The sequence below is a fragment of the Podarcis filfolensis genome (genome assembly GCF_964270895.1).
Source record: "Podarcis filfolensis genome assembly, chromosome: 7".
Lineage (NCBI taxonomy): Eukaryota > Metazoa > Chordata > Lepidosauria > Squamata > Lacertidae > Podarcis > Podarcis filfolensis.
Genome location: NC_139603.1, coordinates 37,582,640 through 37,602,443, shown reverse-complemented (window position 1 = coordinate 37,602,443; position 19,804 = coordinate 37,582,640). Strand labels below are relative to the sequence as shown.

The following is a 19,804-nucleotide window of genomic DNA, read 5'->3' as shown; positions in this document are numbered from 1 at the left end:
TGTAAGAGTTCACACAGAGTTCGTTTCCTTATTTTAATGGATTATTTGAAACTACTTCAGTTTTTACGTTCGACTATCCAGAGACCAGGACATTATCTTCTGCCGGAATAGAAAAAAGAAGCAGTCTGGACCATCCTTTCCATTTGATCATGCAGGTCTAATAATTCTCTTACATCTTGAACAGCACATATTGATGTCACAGACACAGCAATGGAAGCATCTTGAGAGACAGTTCTCCCTTTTTTGAATGATAGATATAGGAATATGCAGGAAGAGCAGAGCTGATTGATTGATAGTGAGCAACTCATCCATAATGATCTGTCCGATATAGACAGTAAATTATTCTGAAGATTGATGCAGGTCATTGAACAGCACATCAACAAACCTGTTGTCCATCATTTTGCTGAAATGGGAGTCTGGGGCACTGACAGATACTCCACATAAGTCTACACAGTGCATGGAAGGTACAGAAAGGTTCCCTCCAATGTTTCTACATTCCAAAATGTTGCCTTCTGCCATATCATTCACATCTTCATGTGAACCTCAACTTGCTACCAACTATCTTTATTTAAAAGCAGGGGGAAGTCAAAGCTGATTAAATAACACAGTTATGGAATGCTCTTTCCGTGAGGAGGCATGCAGTTTTTTTATTATTATAAAAAACATCAAATTCTGGTTCTGAGAGTTAAATTCTATACAGTGGATGTATTTCCATTGTTAAATCATTGCTGTTAAACTCAGTGGTCCTTATTTCTAGATAATTTTGCTTTTAATGATAACCTATGCTGCTTCTAAAACATCATGGGCTTCATTTATGTTTGGTAATCACTTTTGGATTCCTTGTCAAAGCTACTCATATGAATTCTCATCACCACTCCACATATCAATCTGTATCATAATGTGTATCAGTTAAAAGGCTTGCTTTATGCTTTTGTGCATGGGTGCAAAGAATGAGAAGATAAAAGTATTTTTGCTAAATGGATTGATATAGGTTTAGTTGCTATTCTGGATTAGAACTACACCTCTCCCTAAAATGTTTTGAAGTAGTAGAGGAAAATTTTAATCCATTAAAAACATCCCTTTTCTAGCTTTACAAATAGTCTTGCTAAGGGTTAACTTATTCAAGTTATTCTAAAACTAAATTCCAATGTTGGCAGTACTATAAGGAGAATGTGGTTTTGTAAACCAATGTTGCTAACTAGCCCTTGTTTTGAGGATGATTTCAGAGGTCAGACAAGTTTCATCAGCAAGTTCTGTTGCTAGTCAGTTCAAAATATGTAATACAGATTGATCACTTAGAATTCTCCATGGAGTAGCTGGTACCAAGGTGTATACTTTTGAGCTTCAGTGTTTTGGAATATACAGTAAATTTTTTACTTGCATAGTATTTGCATAGAATTGTTCATACAGTATGGACATTTCCTGGTTAACAGAGCTTGGTTTCTATTACTAAAAGCAAGTCAGCACTGTTCCTTTTCAAATGTATTAGTGTTTTATAGACACTCATATTGTTTGTTGCCAGTGGGATGAAAGTTGCTGATGAAAGTTATGGTGGGCCAGTGAAATGCCTGCTTTTAGGAATCTTACCTGCTCAATTTTCCCTCCATATGTGATGTTTGTTCTCTCAGTCTTAAAGATTTTATTTAATGGAGGAAGGGGGAAAAGGACACCATACCTGCTGATATGCTTCAGAACCTGAGAAGTCTAGTGACAATTTACAAACATGCTCCCCATTTTTAAATAGATGCATCATTAAATCCAGCAGAATTTATTAAAAGGACATAATTTGTAATTGTGTTGAAGACATGTTAAAATATCACACTACCCCACCCCCAACTAAAATTTGGGCTGCCATTCTTCAAATCTACTAGCTTCATATGCTTGATCTTATTTATACTTGTTATGGAAAGGTAGACATTTCCTATATTAGTCTGTATTACCTATTCGGATTCCATCTGTTGACAGCCAGCTAAGCATATGAGCTTCATGGCAAACTTCCATGTGTTCATTAAGTGCTCTTAAGATAAATTAGGATTAGGATTCAGACTCAGGCCCCTCTTTTTGTTCAGGGAGCCTTCAGATAAATTCACTCCAGGGGGTTCCTCTGTTCCTACTGGCCCAAGGTGTGAGTACTGAGTAAGAAAATGAAAGTAGATGAACAGAGCTAAATGCCACTTGCAATGTCTAGAGAGGGATTGTTTTTATATACATATTAATAAGTGGTATGATGGAGGTACACCATTGATTACTTTTCCTGTTTAAAGTGATTATGTCAGCAGGTCAGATTTCTAGGTCATTTTTCTTGGTGTGTTTGTTTTAAAGAGAAAAAGCCAAACAAAGATAGAGAGATTTCCTGATCTGTTTCTTCTACTCCAGCAGCTGCGTAATCCAAAGAAAGAGGGCCAAACGTCTCTCTAACTCAACAATGGATTTTGTAAATAGAATGTGACCAGTATCGTTTACTTGGGTAACCTTTGTTTGTAGAGTTTAAGTTTGTAGGAGCTGGCTATGGATATTTTGTTTTATTTCTTGGTATTTAAGGAATGTGCTGCTGGTTTATGGCTATACGGAAAACTACTTTATTTTTTAATGTTTCTGAACAGATTTAGTACAATTGTCTCTTATATACCTACCTGCACTTACTGTGCTGAAGGTGATGGCATAGGAGGTGGAGGAAAACCTCTTGGATGTTAAATAATATATGTAAACAAGGCATTTTTGGTTGTCTTTATGAAACTGGGTCATTCATCTGGCGATTGTCTGATTTTACACTACAAACACCACCATGTCCTGAACCCCTGACCTACCTGGTGGCAAGTCAGTATGTCCACTTCCAAGTTCAATAGTCATGAAACACAGTCCAGGGTCAGACCACATATGCAAAGTCCAAAGCCCAGGAAACTCCAGTCCAGAGGCAAACCCAAAGCACTGTCCTGTAGAGGCCATGGAGCAGCCAAGCCAAGGTCCATCCACATAGGTAGTTGAGCAGACCCAGCACCTCAGCTCTGCCTCCTTTTTATACCTTCCATGCTGATTGTAGCATCGGGGGTTGATAAGGCATGTGACCCTCACCTTTGCCAAGCCTACTCCAGCTGAGGAATCACACTCCTCCTCCCAGACCTAGCGAGCCCCACCTGTTCTGCTAGGGAGTTGGGCTTTGAGTCCTTACCTGCCTCAGCCTCCTAGGGCACCCCTCCTGCTGCTCTCTATGCCACCGTGTTCGTAGAGACAGGGGCCCCTCTGATCCTTTGCATTGACCCCCATCCCCTCACCATCCTCTGAAATCCTTGAGTACTTCCTTCCCCATCTCCAGTTTGCCCCAGTGTATCCCACTCCCATCTACGCTCCTCGCCGGGTTCCTCTTCCTCCTCCCCATCATCCTGCCTGTTCAGGGCATCCCACCCTGGCCATCTTTTCTGTTGGTGCTGTGCAATACTACAGTGGTACCTCAGGTTACATACGCTTCAGGTTACAGACTCCACTAACCCAGAAATAGTGTTTCAGGTTAAGAACTTTGCTTCAGGATGAGAACAGAAATTGTGCTACGGCGGCGCGGTGGCAGCGGGAGGCCCCATTAGCTAAAGTGGTGCTTCAGGTTAAGAACAGTTTCAGGTTAAGAACGGACCTCCAGAACGAATTAAATACTTAACCCGAGGTACCACTGTACTTCTGATTTTTTAAATTCATGCCAGTTATGTGCTCACTGGAAGGACAGACCCTGAAGCTGAGACTCCAATACTTTGGCCACCTCATGAGAAGAGAAGAATTCCTGGAAAAGACCCTGATGTTGGGAAAGATGGAGGGCACAAGGAGAAGGGGAAGGGAAAACTTCCAGTATCAAAGTCAGCTTGAAGTAGCATAGATACATCCCCCTCCGACATGTATATTTCATCCTCAAATAAACGTATTTCTCCTGCCTTGAACTGTAAAGGCATGTTTATGCTTAACTCTTGGCTTTTTCCAGGAGGGAGGGAGTAGTGAATCTTTCTAGATATTTTTAATTAGGTATTGCATTTGACATAATGTTAAGTACATACATAAGCTCTGGCTTATTGGCCTTTTTGTTGATGGACTCCTTGTATATTTGTACGTTAATTTTATTTTTCTTTCTGATAATCAACTAGAAGGGAGGTTTCTGATTTACAAAAACAAGACTATTGCTAATTTCAAATGTGTATATTGAGATGTTTCTGCTTTCTGCCCAAAAGCAATGGCATTAAATTTGGAATGCCTTGTACTCTTATTAGGACTGCGGATTTTATGTCCGTACTATCATTTTCCGTATATACAATAATTTTTGTGACACTTGCATAGTCACCATGATGATACTGCAATAGATTATTCTGAATTTGAGATGCTGTGTTGTCCATATATATATCACTCAAATATGAAAAAGGAAGAATCAATTGTATTTTAATGTGTTTCTTTTTATAAAAAATAATGAAGTCGCTATCATTTTAAACATACAGAGTTATATTCTTACACCCTGAAGGCTGCACAAAATAGAGATTTTCTGTAATAATGCGAATATGCCCAAAGTAGATCAGACGTGGAGATGAGACATTACCATATATGTAACAGAAAATATACTGTTTCTTGGCTTTTGTGGCTCATATATGCCATAATCCTACAGTATTTTACAGTTCTTGCACTGTCCATTAGTGGAAGCATGTCCAAATGAATTCAGCATTTAATGTTAAAAATCTTATAATATGCCAGCTTGATTTGTAGCCCGTCATATCATGGAATGCTAATTAAAATCATATTTTTGCATATGTCATGCCTTTCATGTACATATGCAAATAGGCTTCCAGTGCCTTTCAGCTATTAGTAATTAACTTTATGAAGGACAGCTGTAATACATAATTAACAAAAATGTTTGCAAGCCCTTTTCACACTGAAAGTAAGAGCAGTAATTTCTCTCTCTCTCTCTTTCTCTCTCTTTTTGGTTATCAAAGATGCCATTTTAGTTCGAAGCCTCTCTGATATCTATATTCTTGATCACATGACATAATTAAATTGATGTAAAGGCATTAACAGTGAAAGTATATTGAATAATCACCTATATGTTACAGTTAGTTGTTAGCAAAATTAAATGAAAGCCCATTGTTTTTTAACATACAACATAATGCTATGTATTATGTTCTTTTTGTTTTTAAATATTCTGGCACCATTAGTGCCAAATTCCTGTTCAATGCCTGTAGTCAAGGAGTGATCAAATATTACATATTATTGTCTCTTTCTGCTATCCCCCTGGGCCCCAACACTGGTAGCATTTCCAAGCAAAATCTTCCAACTGCAGTTTTACATTTCAAAGAAAACAACAGTTAAACCAAGAAGATTTCTTTGAAATTGAAATGGCACATCTATCATTAGCCACATGGGAGGAGTTTATTTTGTGTTCACTAGTATCCTTCATTTTTCTCTTAATTCTGGCTAGCAGTCAGCAACACCTGAGATGGACACAGTTGGGTCCGGATGCACATATTGGTTAGGCCAGGCAAATTCGGCCCTCCAGATGTTTTGGGACTACAATTCCCATCATTCCTGACCACTGGTCCTGTTAGCTAGGGATGATGGGAGTTGTAGTCCTAAAACATCTGGAGGGCCGAGTTTGTCTATGCCTGGGTTAGGCCAAGGTTTCAGTGGTGTGTTCATGGGTGTTTGTGTGCATGGCAGCTAAGCTTTCTGTATTTGCTCCAGGAAGCATCAGTGCAGAAAATGTGTAGAGCTGCCCACAATTAGCCAGTTATAGGAGAACTAAGCAGCACAACCCACCATCCCAATCCACCTCTGCTCTTTGGATTCTTATCCTTCCACAATGCATATGTCTTGGTTCCAAGTTATCTGTAAATATGGGCTGTGCTTTCTTGCCTTTTTATTCCTAGCAAGCTCATTGCCAAATATCTGTAGGATTCAGAACAGAACAAAAACCCTTTCCCGAGAAGGACTTAGAATGTGCTTTTTCACAGTGTGATGGGTGTGCCAATGGGTGTAAGCTTCCCCAGAAGGAGTAACAGAGCTCTATTCTGCACCCCACCCCACTCGGTGTGCCAGACCTTTGGAGAAAAGGGGGCCTTTTGTGCATTCTTTATCCAGTGATCCATCCCCTACTTGAACAAGGAAGCTTCCATTTCTTGACTAAGTGGTGGGCAGGCTGGATAGTGATGTGAAAGTGTGCAAAGACCTCCCATCATGGCTTGGTATGATACTTATGCTGAGAGCAGCTTTTGTCAACCCGGCACCGTCTGACGGCCCCAGCCGCACATGCTTTTGATTCGAGAGACAGAAACTACGTGTGGGGCAAACTGCATGCCCTTGGTATCTGTATCAAGATCCTATTGTCAAAAACAAGAGTAGGAAGGAATGGTCTTTTAACAGATCCAATCTCAGCAATGAAGGGAGTCAGACAGGGGTGTGTTTTGGGATCCCTGCTTTCAAGCTTTTATGTTTTAAGTCTGGCTAAATTGCTTGGAGAAACTGGATGTGTGCCCCCACGTCCTTAGGAAATGGAAAGTTCAGTATCCTCCTTTGTGCAGGTTTTATGGTTATATTATGTTAAAAATGGGTGGTTTGTAAAAGCAGGTGGACCTGCTGGCTAACTTCTGTGAGAAGGAACAGTTTCACATTAATTTTACTAAAACTAAAGTAGTTGTATTTGGGTAAGAGATCTCTCACATTTAACTGGGCAATTTCAAACAACCCTATATGACAAACTTTTTTGTTATTCAGGGGTCCATTTCACTGCTAATTCCTAATTCACTAGGATGCTATTCTCATTAATGCAAGTCATATTGTATGAGCGACCCTAAAGCTCTTTCTATACAAAGGGAGACAAGTTGTTGCTCCAGCCCTTGACATTTTATTGCCTAAGGTTGTTCTCCCTTACCGCCCCCCAATATTATATATTGTAGAACTTTAAGGTCTCTGCCAATCATCAGTCCATGAGTTGGAGAATGTTCAAAATTTCTTTCTGAAGAAAGTTTTGGTCCTACTTGTTAGCATTCCTGCTGCAATGCCCATGCATAAATGGTTTGGCCTTCTATCCTGGCTAGAATACAAGTTCGGCTCTTAAATTTCTGTGATGGAATGCTCGTTCTGCCTTCTTCACGTCTGGTTTGCATAGCTCATGGCTCACCCTTCAATTCTCAAAAGCATGTTATTGCAAAACATACACTTGCTAGAGAATGTGATAGTGAGTTGATTACGATCCAGTCAACATGTAAATTGTGGATACAGTTTTTGTTTGTGTGAGAAAGCTTATTTGACTGATATGTTAATGGTCCATTGTCTAGGTTGTACCCATGTATTAAGATGAACCAGGAGAAAGCTAACTATTTGAAGTTAATTACTTTGGTTCCATGCGGATTTGCTTTTAAAGAATTAAGACTCCATGTTAATGCCCTCTACCTTTCTGGTTGGCCACTATCAGAAATTACTCTTGTAACAGCCTTTCAGTGTGTTTTGTAAAACTGTTATAGAATACAGTGTTCACTACATTAACCACTATCTCCTATATGAAGATCCATGTGAAAAATATATGTCTGAATTTAGCCACAGGAATTTTTTTGTTACATCAAGTGAGTTTGTGTGCTTTTTTGCTTTTGATTAAGGAAAATTATGTTACATTGTGTGCTCCTCTGTTTGCATTGGCTGTAAGAGCCAAATTTGTGGCTCAACTCTGAATGCCTTTACCTTTGTTATGGCTTCTAGCAAAACAAATGAAATTGTTACTAATACTACTCTGATATATCCTTTGGTGAACTCAGCACATGTGGTTGCAGTGCTGACACAGAGCACTAACGATGTTCTTAATATTTCTTACATAGTAAGAACCTGAGGGGAAAACAAAAATCTCATCCTTGGGCAGTGTGTGTATTTATTTTGTATAAAGAAATAAAACAACGTTTGTGTATTCGTGATTTTTGCATGGTCTTTTGGTACGTCCCCTGTACTGTGCTGTTAGGCTGCAGCCCTGCAAAATTTCCAGAGTATGTAATATTGTGAATGCATGATATTTAGGGAAAATAAGTTCTCTAAGCCGGAAAGATAACAAAAAACTAATTTTGTTTTTCAGGGTGGCGTTTGTAATGAAGAAGCACCTAAATACTCACTTACTTGGAAAACACGGAGTTGGCACACCGAAAGAAAGGTAAAGTAACTATTTTACGGCTCTGTTGATGCACAAATCAAGCTATAGGTTAAAAGCTGTTCTGGAAATGTTACACAGAGCTGCATCCTTGTTTGTTTCTGTGTGCATGCAAAAGCAGAGGTGGTAATGGTACATAGACATAATTTTGACCTGTTACTCACTTGTCCAAATAGCTGCTATGGCCCAGTGTGTGTGTGTGAGAGAGAGAGAGAATAAGATAAGCCTCTCTCTTGCTCTCCCATCGCTCCAGGTGTGATATATTATTACTCTATGGCAAAACATGGCTTGAGATGAGAAGGCAGAACACTATTAAGATGCTTGCCATCCCTGTGTTATGAACAGTATAACATAGCCACTTGACAACACCACAAAAAGTTATAGGTGTTTAACAGATGATTCATTGTTAATAGGACTGAATACTTTCATTACAAGGTGGATGGGTTTTTATAGATCATCTAGTCAAATCCCCTCACACTGCCAGAATTCTTTAAATAAAGTTTATAGTTTGACACCCCCCCACTCATCTATGCATTAATTACGCATTTAATAGTTTGATATAGCCAAATCAATCAACATTTGCTGCTATTTAAGATTTCAAGGTCTTAAGCCACCTTTGCCAACCTGCTGCCCCCTTGGAATACCTCTCCCATCAGGCTCAGCCTTTTATTTTTTTATAAAAATATTTATATACCGCTGTATCATAAAAAATCTATCGCAGATGTTTCCAACAATATAAAAACATAAAACCAGACAGTAAAAACAAGTTAAAAGCAAATAAATGAACACATCAGCAGACCATTGTGGGGGTGTACTCTTAACTGCCTGCATAGACCTGGCAGAACAGGGAAGTTTTCAGCAGGTGTTTTCCCCGTATTCCCACATTGGCACTTTACTTGGTTTCTTTTGCACCAACAACTAATTGGTAGAGGCACAAGTCTTTGACCATTTTAACCTCAGTTGTTGTTTATAGGATGGCTTTGCTACACAGAGAAAGGAAGGAAAAAATTGCTTGAAATTCTCCCTACCATAGTGGTCATCGACTTCTAGCTAATTCTGTAACTAACCATGGGCAATGAACAAAGTTTATGAAAACTTGTGGGGTGAAATGTGAACCCTTTGGGTTTTTTTATTTAGGGTTTTCAAATCTAATAACATTGTGGGACTTTCTCCCTGCTAAATTCATCATTACAGTTAACGTTGGCTGCCTTGAGTATTTGTTATCAGGGAATTTTGATGTTTGCTTTTTATTGAGAGATATACTAATATCAGAAGCTGTTTATCTCTTTCAGTTAAAAGATTTAGCCATTTTTGTCTTTCTTCTTCTTCTTGTAACAAGCTGTTGAATCACAAAAAAGATCCCTCTTTGCTTTATCTTTTTGATGGGGAGTCATAAGCAAACACGATTAATAAGGCTGACATTACAGATAAAGTTATTGATACCCTCAAAGTGCCACTGGATTAGTCAGTTCTTTACTGTCCCAGTTTCCTCAGAGTGGATTATTTTTTGATTTCCAAGTTGATCTCTGGATACTTTTAAAATAGTCAGTGTGTCATTAGTTATCTTCTAGTCCCTTTTATATCAGCTGAATCTTCCGCCATTCCAGTGAGAGTTCTAGTATTATGCGAGAGGGTGAAAAACTTTTCCCTAGCCACTATTTATAATTTTATATCAGAAAGATCTTGAGCTAAGTACAACGTGAGATGGGGGAACTCACTGCTTGCATGAAACAACAGGTGTACCCTGTTAGAGCTAGAGGAGTTTGCTTTATAAAGGATGGCTGTTCTGGAAGCAGAATTGGATTCTGCAGCACTTTCTTCTCATGTTTTATTTCATTTCCAGTGTTCTAGAAATATATATTTCTACTGAGGTGCAGTTACTGTATAATTATCATAAATACTATATAGAAGTCACTAATGTCACCCTTGTGACTATGTGTACCATAAAGAATCACACTGTAGGTATTCAGATATACTATCTGAGCCTAGGAGGTATGATTTTGAGGTGTCACCTCAGATAAAAAAATTAAATAAAGGAGTGTTTTAATCTCTAGCGGTATGGAGTTAGGCTGCTATTTTCTGTTTTTCTGAAGTCCTTCTGGGTGATCCTGTTTCTCCTCTCTGTCTCCCATACTACTTCAAAGCGTTTTGACTAGATCAGTAAGTACTAGCTTGCAGTAAAACAGCATGATGATGATGATGTTCTTCATCCAAATTTTAAACCCATGTGGCCTTAGAAGCAAATAGACAAGATCAGGACACCAACATTTTGCACTTAAACCTTACCTGAACTAGTGATGGATATGACAGATATGTGCTTTTATTTTTTATTTGTTTAAAAGAACACACAAAGCAGATCCAAACATGTTTATAGAAGTGAAGTTTTTCCTGTTGGCAATTCTTTTCATGGAAAATGTGGCATTTCCCCTTAATATTCTGTAAAGCTGAATAGTTCTGGCAGGCCTGCAGCCACAATTTAATTTCCCACTAGCAGTCCCTTGCTGGTGATGGCTTAGAGTTGAGCAGTACGTGGATTGTTGAAATGCTCACCTTTTTCCCAATTGTCCTTTCTGGAAGTTTTTGATTGGCTTGAAGAAACACTTAATCAAGAGGTTGAACTGGACTAAGCATTTTTTAAAAGCCTCCCATTTAAGAGATTTGGATATGGCTGATTAAAATTCAGCTCCGTATTCAGCCAAGCAGTTCTCTGGTGAACAGGGTCTGGTCAGTGCAAGCACAATCTCTTTCAGACACCCTTTGTGTGCACACACACTCCACAAACCCTCACACACTTCAGTATCACACACACACACACACACACACACTGTGTTTTCACACAAACACTGAAGGCCTTCGCATAAACCCAGACATGTAAACACAGAAGCAAGAGACTGGCATTTTTATGATTATTTCTTTTATACATTATTAATTTTGTGTAAAATGTTTCACCTAATAATAAAAATATTAATACATAATAATGTAAGCATCACAACAGCCCTGCAATGTGGAAGTAGAATGCTAAGGCAGAAAGTGGTGTGGCTAAAATTCATGGCTGAGAAGTGATCTGAACCATGACTTCACAACTAGGGTTGCAGTTCTAATCCTATTTATCTTGGAGAAGATGCCATCGCTTTCAGCTGGACTTACTTCTGAATAGAGGCTAGGATTGTGTTGCGACCCTCAAAGGATAAAATGTATTTTAAAGCAAACCCTGATAAAATGGAACTTGGCCCCACTTTTTTTTAATTTTTTTTATTTTGAAAGCTAGTGGGAAGAGAGCAACCCGGACAAGTTACAAAGCAGCCCTGGAGACAGTAAAAAAAAAATGTTGAAAATTCCAAATAGGGAGACATAACCCCCCCCCCCCCCAATCTTCCCTCTGTCGGAATTCAAGCCTTAGTCAGAGGAATTGGCCACTCTCCAGGTGCCCGGCTTGGATTCCTTGTTGATCTCCCCCGTCAGCGACTCCCGGTAAGACAAGGCGAGATCTCTTATCGGCGATCCTTCCCAAACGTGAGAAGAACACACCATCCCTCCTCCCTCATTCCCAGGGAGGGGAAAGAGACAGACAGAAATGTATTTACATGCCTTTATTTCTGTCTTTCCAGCAGTACAGAGAAAACGTGTCTGCACTCTCTTAACATCAACAGCAGAGTGAGAAAAACTCCTCCCATATACTTCCAGTACAGGGTCATGTGACACTCTGAGCTAACATCCGGTGCTCAGTGCACAGAATAGACTGTCCCTTGGTTCCCACGGTAAAGTCCCAAAACATCAACATCCTGTTTGGCTTTCCAGCCATCTGGAGCACTCAGCTGCAGCATTGCTCCTTTTTCGTAACACCCTCTCCCCTTTTCTCTGCAGCCATAAATAAAGCCTTTCTCCCCAAGTACTTGTTTGCTCCGGTAGGGAAACCTCTGTGCAATGCAAAACATATTTTCCCCACTTCATTCCTCCATTTTAAAATGGAGCTTCCCCCACTCTCCAGTTTGAAAGGAATGTATCTTGGGGCCCCCAAATCCCCAAGCACCCCAAACACAAACACACTCCATGCTTCACAAGCCCCTACCCGCAAAAAAATACATACAGAAGCCACCTAACAGTTTTTTTGTGTCCTCCCCTTCCCACACACAACAAATACACAGAGAAAACATTTTCTTAAGAGCTTCTTCTCAGCCTTTGTTGAGGGAAGGTGTTTTTCAAAGAAGGCACTCAGAAGATATTGTACTAGACTGCCTTACAGGAAAATGCATAGACTTAAAAAATCTGGATTTTAAGTCTGGTACATTATATAGCGGAATGTTGTTTGATCTATCCAGCTTCATAGTATAGCATTCCCATACCTGTGTAATCTTGAGCAAAGCTTCCCATTTCTTCTTGCCCTGTTAGAACACTAGTTTTTTTGGCTACAGTTCTGCAAAAAACAAAACCCCAAACCCATTATCTAGGCCCATTAAATCAGCTGCTTCTTTATGGTTTGAATTTGATTCTGTTCTTTTATACATTGTGTATTATAGCAAATACTAATGGAAGTTAGCTAAATAGGCTGTGACAATTAAATTAATAATGCATTTTGTTTGCAAGTATTTAGCCTTTGTGGTTTGACTGATATATGCAAAGATGGTAATTTATTAAAAGTAAATTCATGTAATTGTACAGCAGAGTTTGATGGACCAAAAAACGTTGTCGTTCTGGCTATCATCAAAAACAGAATATTGAAATAAGTTCATAAGGATATAAATATATATATATATATATGCGCAGACACATAACACTCAAATTAATGTCCTGCATAAAGCAGCTTGCATGATCAAGCATACAGATATCTAAAACAAAGGGGTCATATGTGGGGGAACAAATCACAATGTACAGTACAATATTTTACCCAGAACATCTTATTCAGAACATACCGGTACTCTCAGTTCTATGTACTAGCAATTTGATTTGTACAAGATTTTGCATGCCTGTTTCCCAGACATACTTGTGTTACCTTATGTGATTGGGGGAGACAATTCCTTACAGGCAGACTCCCATGTTTGTATAAGATTCTCCGCACCCCCCAAAAAAAAGAGGGGGAGGGAAGAATTACAATAGGTTGCCACCAGATAGAATGAACCTCATGCCCTACTCTAGAGTGTTCCAACTGCTAGAGGACTGTGACTCCTAGACAACCAGCACAAGTCCCTTCGGCCCAGCTCCAGGGGGAAATAATAAAGGGAGAAATTTTGGATATAGGTTCCCATAGCCCCGTGAACAGAGAACTTAACAAATCCTTATAAAATAACCTTATCATCCAAGGAGTAGCTTTAGCAACCATACACTCCCGGAGTGTCGTCAGTTGCAATGGAGATGCGTGGTAGAGTTGGCTTCCCAAGACTGGTAGGGCAGACTCATGGGCATGGTGTGGTCTGGGCTGTGTAAGCACACAGTCAGGAGCTTCACTGGTGTGCATGTGCAGCTCTTACTTCACTCCTGCCCCACACCATCCAGATAAGCGGCAGCCGCACTGGTGTCAGAAGAGAAGCTCTGCAGTGTTGCCCCACTGCACTGGCTGCATCTGGTACAATTTTACATGTGGAAAGCATTCTAAAGATTAATGGTTAGGGGGAAAGAAAAAGCAACAGTAACACACACTGACTTTAAAACAAAAGTAATAAAGGTAATCTAACTTAGCTAGTAACATGTTACTGGCTTGCACAAAGTCCTGGGTTTCAGAGCATATTCAGAAAAGAGGTTTTGAGAGAGGATGAGAGGAGATTGAGAGCATGTTTGGACTCCTAGTCCATTGTTTCCAACACAACAAAGCGAGTAAATTTCACGTATTTTGGTCATCTGAGACCAATAAAAGTTTGCCTGCTTCATAAAATGGAGTATTATTTGTCCACTGGAGAAAGAAGCTTGACTCAGAAGTCAGTTCTATCTCCTTAGCAGCTTTGCACTTAACATGCCAAAAAACAAGCCAGGCAATTCTAACTGAATGCAGGATTGTGAAGAAGAGTTCCTGTCCTTCGTGTTTATTCAGAAGCAAAGCTTCAGATAACTGTCTATTCAGAGATCACTGCAGGGGTGAAAAATCACAGAGACTCTTGGTGATGCTGTTGATCAGGGGTTCATAATGTCTTCCTTTATTCCAAGTCACCCTGCCCTGATGGACAGATTCCATAGTCTCTACTTGCATAATGGTCAAAACCAAAATTTCCAGCATTGGTGTAATTAAAATAATAACATTGCCTGTGCAGTTTAACAAATACATGATGCTTCGAAGAACATGTTGATCACTACCCAGTTTGATTTGTCATAAAAAATGTAACTTTTTTTCGCAGAGAAAACAAGTCCTCCAAGGTATTTTGCTTCAGATTGTTGCAACTGTGATACTGATTTATTGTCAGCTTGGATGTATCTCAAAACTGGCACATTATCCTCTGTGTTCAAGGGCATTAGACATTTGGTAGCTCACTGTCAGTAATATTCCTGGAAACTACTTGTGTATGTCATTGACTGGAGCAATAGTTACTTGAAGAGCTGTTGTGTAGAAGGGTGTGCTCAATGGTTAGCAAAAAAGGAGCATGAGCACTGAGCATTTTTTAGGTAGTTACATAATGTGAATTTACTATGGAGAGCAAGAGATTATTTTTGCAACTTCTGTTCCTAGTTCTGCTGGAGTTTTGCATCTACCAAATATAATGGCAGATTCATACAGATAACCGGGGTGTACTTTTTTACTTGCAAACCCTCTTCAGGTGTTCTTCCTCTGAAAGAAAACATGTGAAGGGGGCCTTTGGGTACAAGTGTAATCACTTGCCCATTGCCATTGCTGTCACCCTCCATGAAACGGAGGACGAACTTGTGCATTTCAGAAAAGCTACTTTTCCAAGGTCCTAGAATGTCATGGTGCTGTCAGGGCAAGGAATGTTCAGAGTGAGAAATTAACTCATTATTGTCAAAAGTACACTTACAAGTTAGGAAAGGACATGTCCCTCATTCGTACGTCTCTCAGCCACTCTTGGGTGTGTACCCGATGAGGCAGTTGCCTCAACAAAGAGACCTTTCCCCAACCTCTGTTTATGTATCTCCACAATCAGAGCTGTGCAAAAGCAGGCGTCTGTAGGTGTAATGCGTTTCTGCCCCCCCTCTTCAATTCTCTTCCGGTCCTGGGAGGCAGTGGTGCAGGAGAGGTGGGGACAGGGTGAGGAGGAGGTGTGGAGTCCTTGACTCTACCCCAGCCTAACCTATCTCCCCCTCCTGCTGAATCTATTCTTCACTCTCCAATCCTACATCTTCTCCTATCTCTGACTTTCATCTCCTGGCTGTTACAGGCTGCCCCAGATCACTGATCCATTCTTACAAGTCCGTCTCCAACCCACCTTCTCCCAGTGCTCACCCATCAGAATCCAGCCACCATTCCTCAGTGTCCAGCCAGTCCCTGACAACAAGGTGCTCCTAGCTTCACAAGGGTGAAAAGAATGGTGATTAGGGGCAGCAGAGCTAATGGACTTGACTAGTTCATGTGTTTATTTCAATGAACAAAGAAGACTTACTGAAGAGTTCTGCGTCATGCACTTCACTATAGGACCACATGAAGAAGGAATTTGGCATAAACCAGCTATTTTATTTACATATCCACTGCCATTTTCATTATAAAGGATGCCATGACCACACCCTTGTGTGAATGGCTTGTCTGCCTTAGAGTGTCTCTATGTGGTTATGTTTCTTAGGAAGAGAACTCTAGGACTGGCTGTTGTCCCCACACTCATCATATCCTCTCCCCTTTTAGAAAAGTCTCCTTGTCAGCCTTGTGCATTTAGATTCACTGGTGATAAACATAAGGCCTTGGCTGTCTGCAACAGTAATAGTGAGATTATGGGAGAGCAGTTCTTTGGACATAAATATCATTACATGCTTAATTCCTGCAAACTTGTTGTGCGGGATAAACTTGGCTATTTCCTGTGCGCAGTGTGCCCAAATGCTGTGATGTCATTTAGAGTACATTTATTTACACAGAACCTGTGCACATTGGTTGATATGTTGCCATTTGCCAGCAGCATGCCCAAAGTCTCCGAGGTAGAGATGCCATTACAGGTGAGCTACAACAGTCACTACCCTTCCTGGTAAATTGTAGTTGTAGATATCTCATAGGATGATAATAAAAAGGGGAAGAAAAGCTGCCAGTCTATCCACCGAATGCTTCCCTCAGGAAATTAAACAGTGTGCACACCATGGGATATACATGAGATGACTAGCTAGCCCTCTAGGTTTCAAATCATATCCAGCAGATCTGAAAGATTTTATCATGATTTTCGTGTGGGAAAACCTCTGAACATCCTGCTCTTCCATATCATTTGTTAATTTAGGGTACTCGGGTGAATTAATGCACTTTTTCATTAATTTACTCATGCAGTGAAATGTATGCATACATTTGTAAATAAGAAAAAAAAATGCCTCTAAACAAAAAAAGTATACTTTCTGTGTTTTAAGGTGGTACAGGCATGTAGAAAGAATAATCTTAGAACAAGTATTTCTCTTGTACGCACTCATACGGTTATTATAGGTACTTTTATTTAAAACTCCCCCCCCAAATTGAACCCATTAATCAGAGGCATATTTTTAGTTTATCAAAATGTGTTACTTTAATTGATTAATATAAATGATTAATTGCCTTAAATGTTGCAGTCCTAGTTTAAAATCTTTAGTTTCTTTCTTTCTTTCTTTCTTTCTTTCTTTCTTTCTTTCTTTCTTTTTTATAAGTGAATTGAGTAAGTCTCCAGTTCTAGAGGCAGTGATGCACAGCAGTTAGAATTCCAGACCAGGCCTGGGGACATCCCTCTTCAACTCTGTACTCAGCTATGAACCTCATTGAGTTACCTTGGACCAGTCACTATCTCTCACCCTAACCATCCTTCAAGGATTGTTGTGGGAATAAAATGCTAAACAATGGACAACACCCTGAGTTTGTTGGATTAGGAGCAGAAAAAGTGTAAATGAATATTTCTGCTCCTTCAAAAGACTTCCTTACATTAGTGAATGGTTATTAGTCAAGCAAGAACTTTGTTCTGGATTTTGGCCACGTGAATATATAATAAAATTTGTAAGTATACACCTCACTTTTTTTAGTTACAGTTTAGTTCTGAAAGGCACCATGTCAGTTCTTGAAGGCGATGCGACAAATTGTATTGTTAGATTTGTGTGTGTGTTTGTGAAACAGAATAAGAACAGTTATCCTAGCTCATCAAGCAGTGATGATAAATGTATCATTTGCCAACACCCTTCAGATGTTGCTGGACGATAACTTCCATCATTATCAAGCTATGCTGGCGAAAGATAATGGGAGTTGTAGTCCAACATTTGGAAGGCACCAGGTTGGTCGAAGGATGCTCTAGTCCAGGGTATCGTTTGGAAGAGATTGGACACTTGTTATGTGCACCTTGAACATGCCTTTGGAAAGGGAGATTGTTGCATAGATGTTAGATCCTTTTCAGCCTCCTCCTTTTCTCCCCTACCCTTCTTTGTATTACTGTATATAGTACATTATGGAAAGGGATTTATAGCAAGGTACTTTTTGACATTTATGGATTTAGAATGCTTGGTGTCATGAATGCTCTCATGACTCTTTGCTTTGATCAGTGTTTATATAATACAACACATTTATTGAGTATGTTGTAAAAGAAACAGCACCATAATCTTTTGACAGTCTAGAGATGAAATATTTTCCATATATTTTTGAGGAAATGTATAGGAGTACTTTGTAGACTTTAGAGCAGATTGCGGAAATCTAGAATAAAGCATGTATTGCAGAGATTGAACAAGGTGTGCTATAGGTTTAGCTCCCGGTAAAATATGCTCTGTGTATAGCTTTGTACCTTGTCATGCAATTATCAGTGCCTTTTCCCTTGCACTTCCCAGCTGTACTGCACAATTTTAATAATATGATAAGGATAACTCTTCTGTCAAGCTTCACCTTGAATTTAGCAATGCTAAGCACAAACAAAATATTAAAGCATTAGATCAGAGAATAACAGGAACGATTTGACTTTACTATATAACTTCTGAGGTACCTCTAAAATGAGTATTATAAAGATATTTACCTGTAAAAGTTTCCAAGAATACGAAGGAAAGTTAATAATAATAATAATAATAATAATAATAATAATAATAATAATAATAATTTATTATTTATAATTTATACCCCGCCCATCTGGCTGGGTTTCCCCAGAAACTCTGGGCAGCTTCCAACAAAATATTAAAATACAGTAATCCATCAAATATTAAAAGCTTCCCTAAACAGGCTGCCTTCAGATGCCTTCTAAAAGTCTGGTAGTTGTTGTTCTCTTTGACATCTGGTGGGGGGGTGTTCCACAGGGCAGGTGCCACTACCGAGAAGGTCCTCTGCCTAGTTCCCTGTAACTTGGCTTCTCATAGCGAGGGAACCGCCAGAAGGCCCTCAGTGCTGGACCTCAGTGGTAGAATAATTGTTAGAAAAGTCAGTTCATTTACATGCTCATTTCCCCTAACCGTAATGTCCTCAAAGTGACAGGAGGAACAGGAAAAGGCACGTAGAGTTTTGTTTTACACTTAGTTTCAGGCTATTGAGGGAAAATTAAATGGTGATGTTTTCAAACACACGTAAAGCAGAACCTTTGCATCTTTCTTTAGATCAGCTGGTCTTTTAGTACCTGTGAAATACTGTTTAGGCGTGGTCACGGTGTGCAGCATGTTGAGACTGCAGATTGTGGTAGAAGCACACCATGAGCAGAAGAGCTGCAGGCCCTTTGCATTTTCTGCTCACAAACCATAAACATCATTGCCTTTTTTTTTTTTTTTTTTTTTGGTAGAATATGGAGCATAACAAGCATGGTTTCTGGACATTTTATCCTCAAGTTGTTATCCAGCATTTCCTTTCAACGCTAAAGTTTCAGTAGAGATATTGTGTGGTGTGCTGCCATCACTTGCATGTGAGGTACAGAATCCTTGGATGTCACACAGACAGTCATTGACTGACTGATAGATTTAGCAAGGTTCAAAACCATTACAAGTGAATACCATGAAACACAAAACAGAATAATCCTTAAAACAATCCTAACTGGCAAGCACTTAAAAGGTAAAGGGTAAAGGGACCCCTGACCATTAGGTCCAGTCGTGACCGACTCTGGGGTTGCGGCGCTCATCTTGCTTTATTGGCTGAGGGAGCTGGCGTACAGCTTCCGGGACATGTGGCCAGCATGACATAGCCGCTTCTGGCGAACCAGAGCAGTGCACGGAAACGCCATTTACGTTCCCACCAGAGTGGTGCCTATTTATCTACTTGCACTTTGATGTGCTTTTGAACTGCTAGGTTGGCAGGAGCAGGGACCGAGCAATGGGAGCTCACCCCGTCGCGGGGATTCGAACCATCAACCTTCTGATCGGCAAGTTCTAGGCTCTGTGGTTTAACCCACAGCGCGTTACAGATGCCTTAAAAACAGGAAACGTTTTTAACTGATCTCGGAAACTTAAGATGTGTGGTGTCAAACTGAACTCTTGAGTGTAGGAAATTCCGTAGTGTGAGCTCCCCAACATTCATCTTTCTTAGATCCTACTACTGGGGGATTTCTGCAGAGTGAAACTCTTCAGATAACCCCAGTGAGCCCAGAGGAACCTATACTGCAGAGGAGGGAAAGC

General features: G+C 39.9%; 1 protein-coding gene and 1 long non-coding RNA gene across 3 annotated transcripts in view; one reads left to right on the top strand and one right to left on the bottom strand.

Moving 5' to 3' along the window:
- The window catches only part of LOC310766960, a 175,152-nt gene extending 155,819 nt beyond the window's left edge, over nucleotides 1-19,333 (bottom strand). Inside the window, exon 1 of the long non-coding RNA XR_014550551.1 lies at nucleotides 19,238-19,333. This is a non-coding gene — a long non-coding RNA (uncharacterized lncRNA). The remainder of the gene's footprint in view (nucleotides 1-19,237) is intronic.
- The window catches only part of ZNF407 (zinc finger protein 407), a 328,959-nt gene that overhangs the window by 120,239 nt on the left and 188,916 nt on the right, over nucleotides 1-19,804 (top strand). For both annotated transcript variants that reach the window (XM_083623582.1, XM_083623581.1), the window contains exon 4: nucleotides 8,078-8,152. In XM_083623582.1, coding sequence (XP_083479708.1) covers nucleotides 8,078-8,152 — 75 coding nt within the window. The remainder of the gene's footprint in view (nucleotides 1-8,077; nucleotides 8,153-19,804) is intronic.